Genomic DNA, 17,741 nt, shown 5'->3' with positions numbered 1-17,741 from the left:
ACTTCCGGTTTTGCAGTCCAAGGCGTCTGACCTTTACTCGCCCGTACTTCCGGTAGAGAAGGGCCTGTGCGTTGCAGCTCAGTATCTGGTTGTGCGTTTCAGCTCACTATCTAGCTTTGCGTTGCAGCTCTCTCTCTAGCTATACGTTGCAGATCACTATCTAGTTGTGTCTATAAGCTCACTATCTGGCTGCGCGTTGCAGCTCACTATCTAGCTTTGCGTTTCAGCTCTCTCTCTAGCTATACGTTGCAGATCACTATCTTGTTGTGTCTATAAGCTAACTATCTGGCTGTGCGTTCCATGCTCGTGTTCCCTACTAGCAGGAATATTTTTTGATGCGCTGCAGTTCCAGGGCCACGTGACGGAGTGATGTTCCAAGCTCAAGATAGGAGAATCCCTATTTATTTCAATATGTGTACTACATGGAAAATTCCTTTAACACCAATGCTAGGTGAAAGTGTTTTTTCTTTCTTTTTTCCCCAGGGGCACGTTTTTTCTTGGGTACTGCCTGCCTGCTGGTTTTATAGATCTAATAAGCGAATATATTTTGCATTGCCCATGAGAGTGCACCGCTGCTTACGTATATACAGAGCGCCAAGTATGAAGGAGACCCACCTTGCTGCCCACCAGTTCAACATCAACCATTTTCCTGATTAAAGGGGAATTCCACTTTACTGACGTGGCTTCCGCAAACCTCCCAACTTTCAAGCATCGCAAAGAGGGACAAACAATGCGGCCCGCGTAGCGCCGGCAACGCTCTGGCCGGGGATTCCGCTCCAGGAGGTGTCCCTGACATCACTGTCCATACATGCACAGTGACATCAAGGGCTTTTCCAAGACCCGACCCCGTTTTTTAAGCCACTCGCGATTTTTGCTGCGTTTTTTATGCCCGTTTTTGGAGCTGTTTTTCTATAGAGTCTATGAGAAACGTCTCCAAAAACGGCTGAAGAAGTGACATGCACTTCTTTTTCGCGGCCGTTTTAAAAAAATGCCCCGTCTGAACAGAACGCCGTTTTTTTCATTGAAATCAATGGGCAGATGTTTGAAGGCATTCTGCTTCCGACTTTTCGTCCGTTTTTAAGGCGTTTACGGACCGAAAATGGCCAAAAATAGGCCGTGTGAACTTACCCTGACAGTGTCGACCTCAGTGCCCCCATACCAGTGACGACCACTACAAAAGACCAAGCACCCACATAACAGTAACGACCACCATGCTCTTCTAGCCGCAATGTCCATTGTGATTCCATATTAGTGATCGACACTTTCACACACCCAATATACGGCATTACTAGCGTGAGTATTTCTAGCCGTAATCTAATAAGGTCTCTTGTGTTTGTTTTTCTTTATAATTTATTCTGGTTATGTATTTAACACTTTAGTGACCAGCTTATTTTGAGCCTTAAAGAGACCCTCCGGTCCCACGAGAACATTTTAGAATATGATGGTGTATATAGAGTAACATTACCTGGTGCCCTCGTCTGCCGTGGATCCGCTGTTTTAGAGTACTATGTGTGTTGTCCCAAAATGGCTGCGGCGCTTCTTAGACTACGAGTCTGAAACACTCCCACTGTTCTGGGATTGGTTCGAGCGGCTCACGTGAGCAGTTCTACCAGATCCAAGAACATTGGGAGTGTCGTTTTTGATCGCTGGAAATGGGCTAACCTATTACGTGTCATTTTTTTTATATATATTTTTGTTTTAAGATAATTAAACCTTTTGTAAGGGGAAAAAAATGGGGTTTTACTTGGGATTTTTTACATTTTTTTGTTAGAAAGTTTATTGATCTATTTTGAAGAATTTTTTTAGTCCCGCTAATATTTGCTTAGCTTGTCACATTTTTGGAAATCAACCTACCAGTAATATAGTATCTTGATGGATGTCGTCTCTCCCGGCACCCGATGCTGTGACTCATACCATTCAGAGAAGACAGTAGTGGAATGGAATGGAGAATTTCAAGGCAAAATAAATAGCCATTTTATGTTTTAATAATTTTTATTTGTTTTTCGTAAAAAGGGTTTACAAAGTTGACTAACATGGTCCAAAGGAATAACAAAGCATATAAAACAGAAGCAGCATTTAAGCATTACATAAGTGTCCCATTACTTCACATAAATTGGTATGAAAAATAACTGATCTATAAAGTACGTCATAGGACACTATCATAGGTATAAAAAAAGAAAAGAAAACGGGGATAACACACAATCCAAAATAATAGGTTTCCGTCCTTAAAACAGAAAGGCGGGACCCAATACAACAGAGGAGAAATAAACTAGAAAAGTAGATAAACAAAAGACATGAGCATCAGGAAGGAGAGAAGGAAAAAAAGAAAAGAAAAATATATAAAAAAATAAATTTAAAAAAAAAGGGGAAAAAAATAAAAAGCTTTTTCCTAACTCTACTGAAAACTCTTCGTACCTGCCTCTAAACACCCAGGTATGACCTCCATGATGAACCCCAAACCTTATCTACTTTGTACAGTATGTCCATGAGGATGCTAGTCAGTCAATCATTAACGATGATCCATGAAAGCTTAGCCTGGACAAGCTCCATAGTTATCATAGACGTAGGCCTAGACCTGGTAATAGCAACTTTCGATAGTCATCAAGTGGGCCCAGGAAAGCCATGTCGGGCTCAAGGAGCATTCGTTTTAGGGGCAGGATAGACGCTTAATCTTACGTAACTAGGGACAAAAAGGAACAACCGGTTTATGTGATAATATGAGAAATATACAATATAACAAGACCTCCCCAGGGCCCCAATATGAAGGCCATTCCACCACTAAACTGGGTAGATAATGTGTGCCTAGAGAGTCTTCCTGAAAGAAAATCAGTTAGTGACAGAGCAACCCCTCAGCAGCCACGGGGTAAAAGCAATATTGTTTTCGAACTCAAACCCAGTACGATCCTGTGAAGGTGACGGAGTCCCAAAAACTCAATCATAAAGCGAATTAAAAATAGCAGAACAATTGTAACAAAAATCAAATATAACCGTTGCATAAAACACCCCCTGGTGACATTCATAGCTAACTGGGGTAAATGAAAAACTGAATGTCCCTGTGGGGGACCGGTGTCCAAGTAATATCATGTGATGATCCTGTCATGGCATCCTGTGCCAAAGCTGACTGGAATAACCGCTCCGGCGTCTGAATTGCTTGTATAAAAGTCCTGTAAGATCAAATGCGGGGCCACCGACTGTGTGGTCAGAGCTGGAGTGCGTAACGTTGGGGCCTTGTTTGACTCCAAGGTAAGAAGTGTCCGCAACGGATTGCTGGCATAGGTTCTTTTTTGGGGTTTCTTACTGTGGTACGGGGTGCCATCTGACTTTTGGAACGAAGGTAGGCCAAGTTTAGGGCGCTCTGTTAGGCCTCATGCACACGACCGTAAAAACACCCGTTATGGCGGGTCGTAATTACGACCCGCAATAACGGGCTCATAGACTTCTGTTAGCCACGGGTACCTTCCCGTTTTCTCACGGGAAGGTGCCCGTGCCGTTAAAAAAATAGAACATGTTCTATTTTTCTATTTTACGGGCCGTGCTGCTATACTTTATAATGGCAGCACGGCTCGGAAAAACGGCCGGCTGTGCTCGTAATTACGAGTCGTAATTACGAGCACGGTCGTGTGCATGAGGCCTTAGCCATGATATCGGACAAATATCCCTAGTGAGGTGTGGCGCTAGGCAGCTAAGCATCCGCCATGTCTAGCCACGTGCATGCGCCACAAAGACCAATCATTATAAGTGTAAATCAGGCAATTTAGTTCCTTTATGTTCCCACAAATCTTACAATTTATAGCGTTCAATTCATCAATGGTAAAAACCGCCCTCCTTCCTGGAAATGACTAAAGAGGTCAAAGCCCGGTCTTATATAACTTCTAAATCCCTTCACAAGAGATCCATAGGAGGCGAGGTTTATGATCACAGGACTTCATGCAGCATTTCCTAAATACCATGGTTAATGAAATCATCCCATGCGATATTCCGTACAGCAGGTCTTCCTCGTGCTTCCTTCTCTAATCACCATGACTTTGTGTGGCCCACAGCTGACACACTGTGAAACTCTAACAGAAAGCAGCTGTGGGACGTGTTGTTCTGCATCAGGGGTGAACCAGGACAGGTATTTAAAGGGAAAATACGGTAAAAGGACGTTGGCCCACGGGTGACAAGGTTAGATCTCTATGCTCTCAGGGAGGTCTGGTGTGTCACTTAGGCACTGTTCACATTTGAGATGTCCATTTAGTGTACACGTTGGGAAAGCTCCTGATCTATACACTAAACTTCATCAGCCCGACGGAGGCCAAATAGGTGTCCTTTTGGTCTCGGTTAGGCTGAAGGATAGAATAACGCAGTAGACTGCACTTTTGCATGATTAATTCCAGACCTATTGAAGATAAACATCGGCCATCAGTTTTTTTTATCTAAAGTTAGGTTATGCAGCAAGACAATGATCCGGAGCCAACAAGCAAGTCCACCTCTGTATGGCAAAAAACTAAGTTAAGGTTTTGTAGTGGCCAAGTCAAAGTCCTGACTTGAATTCAGGCCCGTATTTGCCACCAGGCACTGGGGGTGCAGTGCCGAAGGCGCTCTTTAGGGGGGGCTACAAAAATAAATATGGACTGTGACCAGCAGATGCAGTCAGGTCACTCCAGGAGAGGGGGGGGGGAGGCGGAGACCAGGGACAGAACATCTACTAGCGCTCTGCCCAGAGACTCCAGCACCGTGGAGGCTCCTGACATCAGTGTGACTATACGACGTATACGGTAATCGGTTCCCTTGGTTGATGGATGCATATAGCGGATGTTCTACCTTGCATTATGATTTCTGTTTCTATAGGACTCATGATGATCCATTATGATCGAGGTTTCCATCAGGTACCTGTTGTTTTTGCTGGACACAATGCTGCCGCATGATAGGTGCGCAAAAAACACAGTAGTGTCATCCATCACTCAGACTATAATGGTATCCGTTTAATTGATACATCATGAACTCTCATGACCCCAGTCCATGATATATCCATTTAATGGATACTATTAAAGTCTATGTTGACGGATGCCACTGTGAGGCATCCATCACGGCCGACGGTTGACATATACGTTTGGAGCTTTTTCCTGGTACTTACGTTAAACGTAGGTCCAAAAACGAATTGTGAACATAGCCGTATGCGTTACTGGTCCCTGCCAACGGGACACAACCCGGGATTGTAGATTAAATGTCAAGTATATAAAGAACATTGTTTTTTTTATTCATTTTGTGTACCCCTTTTCTTCAAGTTGCTGAGGGTATAAGGAGCTCTACTTCTCCGAGTGTGAATTAAGAATATTACATTGGCCTACACAAGTACTTTGATCATTAAAGGGGTCCTCCACTTTGAAAATCTGTTGCTTAGGGTCCTTATGGCCCATTTTAGCCGTAACAACGAACGCCGATCAACGAGACAGCTATTTGATCGGCGCTCGTTTGCTTCTTTCACAAGGAGCTAGGTATGGGGACGAAGGCCGATTACTATGATCACTCGTCCCTGTACATTTCTATCACGTCGCCAGCACGTCTCCCTGTTTAGAGGTGCGTTGCCGACAATGAAAAATATTTTCGGCTGCATAAACAATACGACAACGAACGAGTGTTTGCACAGGAAAAAGTTTGGGGACGATCATTCTGTGAACGCTCGTTTGCCCGATAATTGACCCGTGTATAAGGGCCCTTAGAAGGGTGCCCTGATTATACGTTTTTAGCATGCTGTACTGATATTACGACTCCCAGTAATCAGCTAAAATCTATGGAGAATCCAGCAACAAGTGTTCATTATCCCTGCAGCACCCCCACAGGAGCAACGAAGCATTACACAGTTGTCATTGAAAGCAATGGGCTGCTGTCTGTTATATAGATGTACCTTGTAAGTGTAAAGTATAGAAATACATTGAATTGTTCAGTATGAACTAGAGATTTCCATATTTAATCAATTAGGATCACTAGCGTCTCAGCTTCACTTTTTTCTATATTGTGTATTGGTGTGTATTTTGTTTGAAGACATAAGTGGTAAGAACCCCACACTTCTGGCATGACCCTTCAGTATGGTAGACATGGTATGTATTAAAAAAATAAAAAATAAAAAATATTTGACAAAATTTGTTTCAATTTTCTCAAATATTTCTTCTCACGAACAACAGGATTGACATTAGGACTATTCTATTATATAAAAAACACACTTTATTAAATATATAAACCATTTACATCTCCCACGGAGTATATAAAACAAAACACCACTTGACTGTAAACTTTTCTAAATCATAGCACTAAATACACTATATTCACATCATTTAACAAAAACATTTTTTACGCAACACCAAAAATTCATGCTACTTCACTTAGTCGTGATATGTATTGCAATTTCGAGTAGCCACTATATCGACTGGAAACATCTCTTTAAATAAACCTATAAAAAATAACCTATTGAAATACTATTTAAAATACACATAAAATGTTATAAATTCTATTAAAAATAAATAGCAATTGAAAATCTATACTGGCGACTGGACTGAACCCTGGATGAACCTACTGTACCGTGAAGAGGAACTAAATCTATTGCAGACTTTTTACAGAAAACTACGATTATTAGTAAATACAGCAATACTAGAAATTTTGATGGTCTCCCATCAGGAAGAAATAGTCTGGGCCAAATACAAAAAAAAAAATACATATAATAATTGTGGACAGTTTCATTAGAAAGTGTAAGTAACTTTTTAAAGCTCAAATTTGGAAAATCTAAAAACAATCTGGTCTCCGGGTTATCAGACTGTAAACGGTTAAATGTTTTTAGGAACAATGGCCCTACTCTTGCTGCTCAATGAGATTAAAGGATTATTGGTTGACTTGAGGCCCTTTTACACGGGCCAATTATCGGGAAAACGAGCAATCACAGATCGCTCGTTCCCGATCATCGCCCTGTGAAAACAGCGCAACGATCAGCTGATGAATGAGCAAACGCACGCTCACCGGCTGATCGTACCGTTTATGCTGCAGAAACTATTATCGACGTCGGCAGCACATGTCATTGTACACAGGGCGATGCACTGCCGACATGATGAAAATGTACGGGGACGAGCGATTGCCCCCATGCCTTGCTCCTTGATCGGCGCTCGTTTACACGGCCTTGGTCAAACAAATTGAACATATTATGATTGTTTGGAAACAAATTTCCCAAAGAATGAAATGTTAATGTTGGCCACTTGCGTCTACCTTGACTGCCTGTTCAGGCTCTTCATCTAAACTAGTGCAAAGGAAATGTGGAATCGTTGTCCATAATGTAAAATTATATTCCAGACCTCACTCTTCTAAGGTTATGTTCACACAGAGTTTTTTGCAGGCGGAATTTCTGCCTGAAAATTCCGTTTGGATGTTTGAGGCAGATTTTCCTCTCCCTTCACGTCGATTTTCGCGGCGTTTTTCGCCCGCGGCCATTTGAGTTCCGCGGGCATAAAACGCTGCGAAATACGCTTTTTCTGCCTCTGAAGTCAATGGGAGGTCAGAGGCGTAAACGCCCAAGGATAGGGCATGTCCCTTCTTTCCCCCGCGAGACGGTTTTACCGCTCGCGGGAAAAAAAGACGCCTCCGCCTCCCATTGAAATTAATGGGAGGCATTTTCGGGCCGTTTTTGACGAGTTTTGTAGCGCTGTTTCCGTGTCAAAAAAACTCAGTGTGAACATAGCCTAAAACAGGAAAGCGAATGCTCTATTTCTGACCGATTTTATACACAATACTTATTCCTGTGCCACACATATCCCACAATTGGTACATGTAGCGCGCGCCCCACCTAATTCCCGGTTGTGAATTTTCTGATGCTTATTTAGAGAGGGTCGATGTGTAAAGCATTTTCCACATTCTACACATGTAAAGGGTTTTTCCCCCGAGTGAAATCTCTTATGTCTTAACAGAGCGGAATTCTGGGTAAAGCATTTCCCACACTCGAGACAATGAAATGGCTTCTCTCCTGTGTGAGTCCGCAGGTGTTTAATTAGATCGGCTTTCCGCGTGAAGCCCTTGCCGCATTCGGAACATATAAACCGTTTCTCACCCGAGTGGATTCTCTCATGCTGAATAAGGTTTGATTTTTCAGTAAAACTTTTCCCACAGTCGGAACATGAAAATGGTTTTTCGCCTGTGTGACTTCTCTGATGGATCAGAAGTTTAGCGTACTGCGTGAACAATTTATCGCATTCCAGACAGGGGAATATTTTGTCACTTTTAGGAGCTGTACTACCGATCGCAAACTCAGATTGATCGGGAGCGCTGTCCTTATGATAAGAAGGATAACTATTTGTGTCTGCATCCTGAAGGACTGGAGGTATATTTGCAAAACTAGGATTCTCTCCTGGAAAATTTTCTGAGACGGGTTTATCTTCTATTTTACAATCTGGAGATAAAATAAGTTGGTCTTCCGGGGTATTCCTGATGTTGTGTCCATCTGCTGGGAATAATATAGAAATCTGTGAATATTGGTTTTTACCAGAAACAATGACGAATCACTGTCATAATAGTGATTGGATTTTAAAAAAATAAGAAAATAAAAGGTTGATAATTTTTTTTTTAAACTCTGATAAAGAAATTCAATTAAAAAATAAATACAAATATTTTGGGCTATATTTGAGATTTTTTTTGGGCTATTTAAGTGAAAAAGTAAAGAACCTTAAGTAACTTCATCTTCATGGGCTAAAGTATTGCTGCGGTAATATACAGTTGCATTGGTTATTTTTTTCCTTGACAGTATTCCGTAGATCTTTAAATACCCTATGAAATATTTTTACATCTTTAGTTCATGTTCATATTTTCTACAGGTGCTGCAAACACTTTAAAAAGTTCCAAACTATTAGAATATACAAAATTCTGTATCATTTTATTTAAAACAAAAAAAAAAAACACAAAAGTTTTCCAATAAAAAAAAAAAAATTAAAAGGATTTTTTTTATTTCAGTAAGATGACGTGTCAGATCTCCTGATCCAGATCTCTTATTTTTACCAATTACTGGTTAACCCCATAAATTAACAATTCTGCCGCATCTTTTGTTAGAGCTCTTTGTTGTGCCGTTCCTGTGTTACAAATGGGTGATACTATTCCCCTTGTCAAAGGGGCGTGTCCCTACAGTCTGAGATTGTCATCACTGATTGGACAGTGTCAGACCGTATAGGGACACGCCCCCCCCTCCCCCCCTAAAATGGGAACACCCAGATGTCAATTTATTCATAAATTTGTAGGAGGAACGGCACAAGGCAGAATTCTAAGAAAAGATGCTCAAGAATTGTTATTTCATGGGGAATCCAAGTATTCACTAAAACAGACGTCAGGAGAGACGACAGGCCTACTTTAGTTTATTTTTATTAATATATATAGGAAAGAGTCAAACTGACATTATTAGTAGACATGCCAAGGTTTTAATTTATGAAGAAAGGAAAACAAACATACAACGTTTTAACAGAAAATACAAATGTTCAATTTTCATTGAAATTACAGATTTGAAAAAAAAATTCTTGTAAAATTATAGCGACTGTTTAGAAAAATGTCTGTATGACTGTATCTCAATCATAAAAGCAGATGTTTCATTCAAAGTCAAATATTTGAGGAAATGACAAGGACAAACATAGCACATATTAGCTCTGAACAGCAGCGTAAAAAAATCAATAAAATAATCAAACAAATAAAAATTCAGTAGACCGAAGCAAAAACGACAATGAGAAAACATAACTTCTATATAATAAGTACTCTCACATAAACACTTTATTAATAATCTAAAAGTATCTCAAGGAAAAGTTGACACTAAAGTCATGAAATCGAAGTCCACCATTGGAGAAAACGATAAAACATATTAGTGAATGGCCTTATTAGTAGTCCTGTAATTCAGTGATAATATTGGAATTCCTCCCGTTATCCTCGGAAGCGTTCCAGCATTATATGGGGACATTCGCATTCCCCGCAGTTGTCCTGTTAACCCATTAGCTCACTACAGGATTTAAAGGGAACTTCGAAATTCCCCGCAGCCATCTCGGTGTATTATCAATCCAGACATCATAATATTAAACCCATTAACCTGTTAACGCCGAAGGACGGATATAGGTCCTCAGCAGCTGCTAGTTCGCGCAGGAGGACGGATATATCCGTCCTGTGATGGCGCGGGTACTGTCACTGTACCCACGCGATCAGCGGCAGGAGCACGGCTGTTATACTCAGCCTGGCTCCTGCCGCAACTGCCGGAATCTAAGCGCGCTCCAATTCCGGCAGTTTAACCCATTAAATGCCGCTGTCAATAGTGACAGCGACATCTAATGTGTTTGACAGAGGGAGGGAGGGAGCTCCCTCTGTCACCCCATCGGCGCCCCCGCAATGAAATCGCAGGGCGCCGTCACGTTTTACACTGTATTAAGTATACCAAAGCATTATATATGCGATCAGCAGATCGCATAGTGAAGTCCCCTGGTTGGACTAAAAAAAAAATAATAATTTACAGTTAAAATCAAATAAAACTACTTTTTTTGCCCAAACAGTGGTTTTATTTAGTAAAAGTGTCAAAACAAATAACACATACACATATATGGTATCCCCGCGATCGTAACGACTTGAACAATAAAATCAACACATTAAACCGCCGAATGAACGGCGTCCTAAAAAACCGCATAAAACAACGGCAAAATTCTCTCTTTTCTCCCATTCCCCCCATAAAAAATTAAATAAAAAAGTTAATCTATAAGTCCTATGTACCCCAAAATAGAACTAATGAACACTACACATTGGCCCGCAAAAATCAAGCCCCCATTGATGAAAACATAAAAAAATGACGGCTCTTGGAATGCGGTGATGCAAAAACAAGGAATTTTTTTCTAAATGGGTTTTTATTGTGCAAACGTAGAAAAACATAAAACCTCTACATATTTGGTATCCCCGTAATCGTGCCGACCCATAGAATAAAGTTAACATGTTATTTACGCTGCATAGTAAACGGCGTAAATTTATAACGTGAAAATCAATGCTGGAATAGCTGCTTATTTTCAATTCTCTCCTAAAATAAAGTTTATCAATATATTATAAGCATCTAAAAATGGTACAATTACAAAATACAACTCGTCCCGCAAAAAACAAGCCCTTATACGGCGATGACAGCGGAATAAAAAAAAAAGTTACGACTCTTGGAATGCGACCGTGAGAAAACAAAAAATAATCCCTGGTCATTAACCCGCAAAAGGGCCCGGTCATTAAGGGGTTAAAGTCCAAAGTCATTTTTGTTTTTCACGCCCCATCTTATTTTTCCATCAACGGAGCGGTGCGAGGGCTTATTTTTTTGCGGGAAGAGTTGTAGTTTTCTACTGATAACTATTTAAAGTACCATATAATGTACTAGGAAACTGAAAGAATATCTTTTTTGGGTGACAGGATTGGAAAAAAACGGCGATTCCTCCATTTTGTTTTTTACGGCTTTCCCTGTGCGGTAAAAACGACGTCTCCCTGTAAACAGGGAGACGTGCTGCCGACATATTAGAAATGTATGGGGACGAGCGATCGTAGTAACGGGCTCTCGTCCCCATTCAGGACGGATCATAGTTCCTTGTGAAAGGAGCAAACGAGCGCCGATCAACAAGCCATCTCGTTGATCGGCGCTCATTGTTACGGCCAGAAATTGCCGGTGTAATAGGACCCTTAGATTTAGCTCTTTCATAAGATTTGGCTGGTAAAGATGGCGGCTTATGATAGTCATACAGCAGATGGCAGCTTCCTCTACACTCTTAGTGACCTCATATGAACTGATGAGCAACAGTGAATGTGACTGGTCAATACAGTTCCTGAAGACGTCTACAAGCTCCACCTCATAGACTTAATCAGAGACAGACAAGCACCTTACATTCACCTAACATTTCCTAAAAAAAAAACGGTGAGAGATCATTAAACTGAACATACACGACATAATATATCCGGATAACACTAATCAGAACTAAAAAAATGCTCTTGAAAAAAAACCACTTTCCATTTCTTTTAATGTTACAGTATCGCAAGAACCGTCTTGGACAACTCCAGGTCATGGAGATCTCCGACTACGTCTGACCCAAGTTTTCACAGGGGTCAGATATTTTTTCAATACCCAGTCTATTTCCCAATGTCAGCTGGGATTACAGCATACATCCCCCCGCTATCTATTCTAGTGTCCGCTCTACATTGGGCTTCAGACACAATTACTTTTTTTATGCCGTTTTAAAATAATACTGTACCGGTTTAGAATTTTTTTTTGTATTCAACGTCTACTTAAAACATTCAATCAGAGAAATCCAACTGTTCAAGCGGCAGCTCCCCTCTCTCCCGCATATGTGTTTTCTGGTGTCTAATAAGAGTTGGTCTATGAGTAAAGCATTTCCCACAAACAGGACATGGAAATGGTTTCTCACCTGAGTGGAATCTCCGATGTCGTATAAGAGCGGATATCTGGGTAAAACATTTGCCGCACTGAGGACAAGGAAACGGCTTCTCTCCCGTATGGATTCTCTGATGTTTAATGAGATCAGCTTTCCGCGTAAAACTTTTGCCACAGTCAGAGCAGAGGAATGGCTTCTCACCCGTGTGGATTTTCTGGTGCTGAATAAGGTTCGATTTCTTTTTGAAACTCTTACCACAGTTAGAGCACGGATAGGACTTCTCCTCCACGTGAGACCTCTGGTGTATCATCAGCGCATCGTGCTGAGTGAAGCATTTACCACAGTCCAGACAGGTGAAAATGTTACCACTGTGAACTGCACCATATGGAGCAAAAATGGATTTGTCAGGAGAGATTTCTCCATCATAAGAAATCTGATTATTGATATCAACATCCTGAGGTCCTGAATATCGGTTTTGGAAACTACAGTTTTCTTCTGGGGAATTATCGGAGTCATTGTTATCTTCTAATTCCCAATCCGGTGATGGATTCCTGATGTTGTGGCCATTGGCTGGGGATAAAAATATAATAGTTCTTCAAAATGTTAACAAAGTACACGCAAAAGTGGAAAAAAAATAAATCCTATAAAAAAAAAAAGGCCCATTAAAGTGAAGGAGTAATCTGCAGTATACATAGTCACAGCTATATGTACAGCGCTGTCTCTGTGTAAACACATGAAGGGGATGTGGTGAACCCCCTTCATTCTGCCAATCAGCCGGACCACCACTGATAGGTCCCGGAAAACCCCTTTAAAGAAGGGGTTGATCAGTCGGGATCAACACTGATCAGAAGTGTTGATCAGTTGGGGTCCGAGCACTTAGACCCCCACCAATCGCTAAAACAAAGCTGCAAAAGGGCTCTGGTAAGCAGTGCGCCGCTTAGTTTCTGATCGGCTTCCCTCGGAAAGCCGAGCGAGCGGTGTACGGACTCAAAGACTTTCTATTGAGCCAGTATACTGATACGAAGAAAGCCCATCAGTAACAAAGCGATTTTGTGATCGGTGTGGGCCGCTTTAGCGATCGATGGGGGTCTCAGTGCTTTTAAAAAGTTTAGTTACCCTTTAAAGATTAAAAAAAAAAAAAAAACAACAATGTTAGGTGGAACTCCTACCTGATGTACTATACATATGCTATACACATACTTCCATATGGATTCTTTTTTTACCATAATTTATTATTAGAAAAAAAATATATATATTTTTTTTTTTACACCAAACTCATTAAAAAGAGGATCTGTCACCAGATTTCACAATGCAGACTGCATAGATTATTAAATAGATCTTAGACCTGATGAGACTTTGAAAACCCATGTAAGAATGGTTGTATAAATACTTTCTCAAAGTTTTCCTGTCTGATATTAAAATTAGCATTTTATGAGACCAAATATATGTATGATGTCATCTCAATCTCCTCCCACCTAGAGCTGACAAGCTCCTATCAGTGTCCCTCCTCACCAGCACCATGCTGAAATCCCGCACATGCTCAGAGCAAGCTGTAGTCCCCCTGGCTCTGCAGTAACAGGAAGCAGCAGATGGAGTTAGAAGCTATAATTCCTTACTTCTGCGAGAAGGCGGAAAACTGATAAGAGCTTGTACTGAGCATGTGTGAGATTTTACCATGGGGCGGGTGAGGAGGGTAACTTATAAGAGCTTGTCAGCTCTAGGTGGGAAGAGATTGAGATGACATCATACATATACTTGGTCAAAATGCTCATTTTGATACCGGGCAGAAAAACTTTGAGAAATGATTATACAGCCATTCTTACAAAATTTCAAAGTAAGTACACCGGCCTTATCAGGTCTAATAGATCTATTTAACCCTTTAACGACCCAGTCATTTTTAGTTTTTTCATTTTAGTTTTTCACTCCCCGCCTTCCAAGAGCCATAAAGTTTTTATTTTTCCGTCAATAGAGCGGTGCGAGGGCTTATTTTTTGCAAGAGGAGTTGTATTTGGCACCATTTAAAGTACCATATAATGTACTGGAAAACGGAAAAAAATTATTTGTTAACAAAGAAAATTGTTGTGTTTCACCACATTCCGAGAGCCAGAACTTTTTTTTATTTTTCCGTCGATCGAGCGGTGTGAGGGCTTATTTTTTGCGGGACGAACTGTAGTTTTTATTGGTACCATATTTTCTATACGATTTTGATCACTTTTTATTCTATTATTTTTAAGCGCTAAGGTGACCAAAAAACAATGATTCGGGTGTTTTAATTTGTTCTTTTTTACGCCGTTCACCGTGCGAGTTAAATAATAGTAGATTGTAATAGTTCAGACTTTTACGGACGCTGCGATACCAATTTTTTTATTTTTTACATTGTGCCTGAGGAAAAATGGGAAGTTTTTTTTTATTAACTTTTAATATTTTTGTATTTTTTTTTTCACACTTCTTAAAAATGTAACTCTTTTTAAAAAAAAACATTTTATTTGTCTCCCGTAGGAGACTCGAGCCAGCCCCCTCCTAACGGTTTAAATGCCGCGGTCGCTATTGGCATCGCTGTTCCTGGCCGTTAGAGCAGCTGTAATACACAGTTAATCGCTGCGGTGTATTTAGCGGGCTCAGCGCGTAAGCCCGCTACAAACATCACCCCCCCCCCGCCGCTCTATGATGTGTATTTTCGTCATAGGTCGTTAAGGGTTTTTCGCATCAGGGACATTTATGGCATTCACCGGATATTACATTCACAAGTACTATGTATAAATATGTTTTTCTGTGAAATTATTTCTCAAGTTCAGCTAATTAACACTTTCATTCAAAATACTTTGATTTAAAAAAAAAAAAAAAAAAATCCATATAGATGTAGTAAGTAAATATCACTTTTTAAACACTGAACTCAAAGTAAATGAATGTGACGGGACAGAGGCCTGCGCCTTCTCATCCGATAAACTTCTGTATTTATTTTTAAAAAAAATAAATAAATCACAAAACAGAAAGCATCTATGAAATGATTGGGGGTTTATTACGCACCTTCAGCGATATCTACGGGGACTTCCTCCTCCTTACACGTCATATCACCGCTACTGTACAAATCGTCCACTTCCCCTTCCACAACTTCGACTTTAATCTGAAATGATTCTTTACCCTAAAAAAAACGGGAGCGATAGATTGGAAGTGTGTTATCGGGAGCCAAAATATGGTCCAAAATGATGGGCTTCTCCACAAGTCGTACAACGCAGGTTGAGGTCAATGGCGTGTTCAGTTCTACGTACCTCACCATCTTGTGGATCACATGGCTCGTCATCGGCATAATCGGAATAGAGAGGACTGGCAGATCTTTGTGTTTTATTTCGGATGCTAGATCCACCTGCATGAAACAGACAGTTTTCCAGTTGACCCTCAATACGGCTTTCGACTTTCCATGAAATGAAGTTTCCTCTTACCCAGAGATGACGGAGGCTCGTGATGCTCCAGATCATCCCCGTACAGATCTTTAGGTTCTTCTAAATACAGCCCAGCGGGAACCTGACACACATAATCATAAAGTCATCATCCGGGTACCTGCCTTGGTGTTACAATATCCCGGCATTCCCGGTAGTCCTCACCTCTCCAGTCAGCAGCCCAATGATCTTGTCGGTCAGTTCTAGAATCTTATGTTCACTCTCTCGCTCAAGTATCAGTGACAAAGGTGGAGGCATCTTAATGGGGTTCTGGTGCCTGGCCCATCTTCCCGATGCATGATGAGGCTTACCAGAGGTCTTTTTCACTACTGTGTAATCCTGTAGATTTATTTAAAAAAATTTAAACTTGTTTATTTTTGAACATTTTTGCATTTTCCATGGTTGCACAAGTCCTCCAAAGCAACAGTACCTTTTCAATGACTCTCCCCTCGAGCTAAGGCTGGGTTCACACCAGCGTTCGGCTTTCCGTTGTTCCGCTCCGTCAGAGGAGCAGAACATCGGAAATCCAGAGAGCACCGGTTCCGTTGTACGATGGACACCACCGGTGGCAGACGGAACTTATTGACTTTAATGGGTTCCGTTGGGTTTCGGAAATTTTTCAAAAAACAAGGAGCGCAGCACGATGCACTATTGTTTCCAGTATTCTCGGCTGAATCTGCGATGGAGTTCCCTCCAATGCAGATGTGAACAGGCCCTAATAAAGGAAGGTCTTGAGTGGGGGATTATATGCCCCCTCCAGTCACGTCCCTTGTTTATTAACAGAGATCGCACTGATGTCAAGTTCCATAATTCCCAGAATCCCTCACCTTTCCAGTCATATCCCGTTTTATTGTTAGAGATGAGAGTGATGTCATGCAATATATTTCCCACATAAAAGTGATGTCACAAAAGTCCCCAAATCCCTCACCTCTCCAGTCAGTAGGTAGATGATCTCCAGTGTGATATTTAATATACTTTCAGCCATGAGACTCTTGTCTTGGTCCATCATGAAGTATGGAGATATAACGTTTCTGTCTTTACAGGAAAAAATAAGCTCACGGTCCCACTACAAACACAAAAATAGGGAATAGAATTCATGTTAAAGCGATAAAACTACTTTATACCACGACATCCATATAATCTGTAATTGGACGCACAAAATACTAACATGAATATCGCATGATGAATTTTAATACTTTGATTCAACCATTAGGGCGTAGCGTTACGTGGATGGTGAGAGTAGCGCGCTCTGCAGCCAACACCCGCACCATCGACGATCGGCGCTCGTTACTGGGCAGTGATCGAACTGTGTAATACCGGACTTACATGCTACTCGATGGATTACCCTGGACTGTAACTCGATAGTTAAACTAGGAAAATCTCACTACAAAAATAATGTGTGTGCAGCTCCAATGATAGGCGTGACGATCAGATGACGGGTGTATCTAATCCACTCCGACACAAGACGAATAATAATGAATGTCAGCCATTATAATCTCTTCCTGAAGGCAATTGGAAAAGAATGCTCGCTTTTAACTCCTTAAAGGAGTTGTCCAGGAATGGGGCGGTTTTTCGTCAGCTGATTGTTGCGGGGTCCGGGTGTCGGACCGCCACCGATCATATACGGATGACCTATCCTGTGGATAGGTCACCAGTACGAAAAACATTTTTGACCCCAGCTGTTTGACCCTGTGATCGCCACAGTCCGTGACCGCGGAATGATCGAGGGGGGACTCCCCTCTGACGCGATTGGACACTCTGCAGTCAGTCCTGTGAACCTAGAAAGGACCCCAGGGCTGTCTGTGGTGTATGCCTGCTGTTAGGGCACACTATGTGTGGTGTGTGTATACGGTCATATTAGGCCCCATGCACACGAACAGATTTTTACGGGTGAATTGCGGCACCATCCATACGACCGTGC

At 41.3% G+C, this 17,741-nt stretch overlaps 1 protein-coding gene across 1 annotated transcript in view; it reads right to left on the bottom strand.

Annotated features, from left to right (window-relative positions):
• Nucleotides 1-7,748: 7,748 nt before the first annotated feature.
• The window catches only part of LOC142663810 (uncharacterized), a 45,668-nt gene continuing 35,675 nt past the window's right edge, over nucleotides 7,749-17,741 (bottom strand). Inside the window, 6 exon segments of the mRNA XM_075842639.1 lie at nucleotides 7,749-7,910; nucleotides 7,913-8,458; nucleotides 12,417-12,953; nucleotides 15,411-15,525; nucleotides 15,653-15,747; nucleotides 15,824-15,898. Of these exon segments, the coding sequence (XP_075698754.1) occupies nucleotides 7,837-7,910; nucleotides 7,913-8,458; nucleotides 12,417-12,953; nucleotides 15,411-15,525; nucleotides 15,653-15,747; nucleotides 15,824-15,898 (1,442 nt within the window). The 3' untranslated portion in view covers nucleotides 7,749-7,836.

The sequence above is a fragment of the Rhinoderma darwinii genome, chromosome 11 (genome assembly GCF_050947455.1).
Source record: "Rhinoderma darwinii isolate aRhiDar2 chromosome 11, aRhiDar2.hap1, whole genome shotgun sequence".
Classification (NCBI taxonomy): domain Eukaryota; kingdom Metazoa; phylum Chordata; class Amphibia; order Anura; family Rhinodermatidae; genus Rhinoderma; species Rhinoderma darwinii.
Note: the sequence above shows the minus strand (reverse complement) of the source record. Positions and strands in the feature narration are given on the sequence as shown.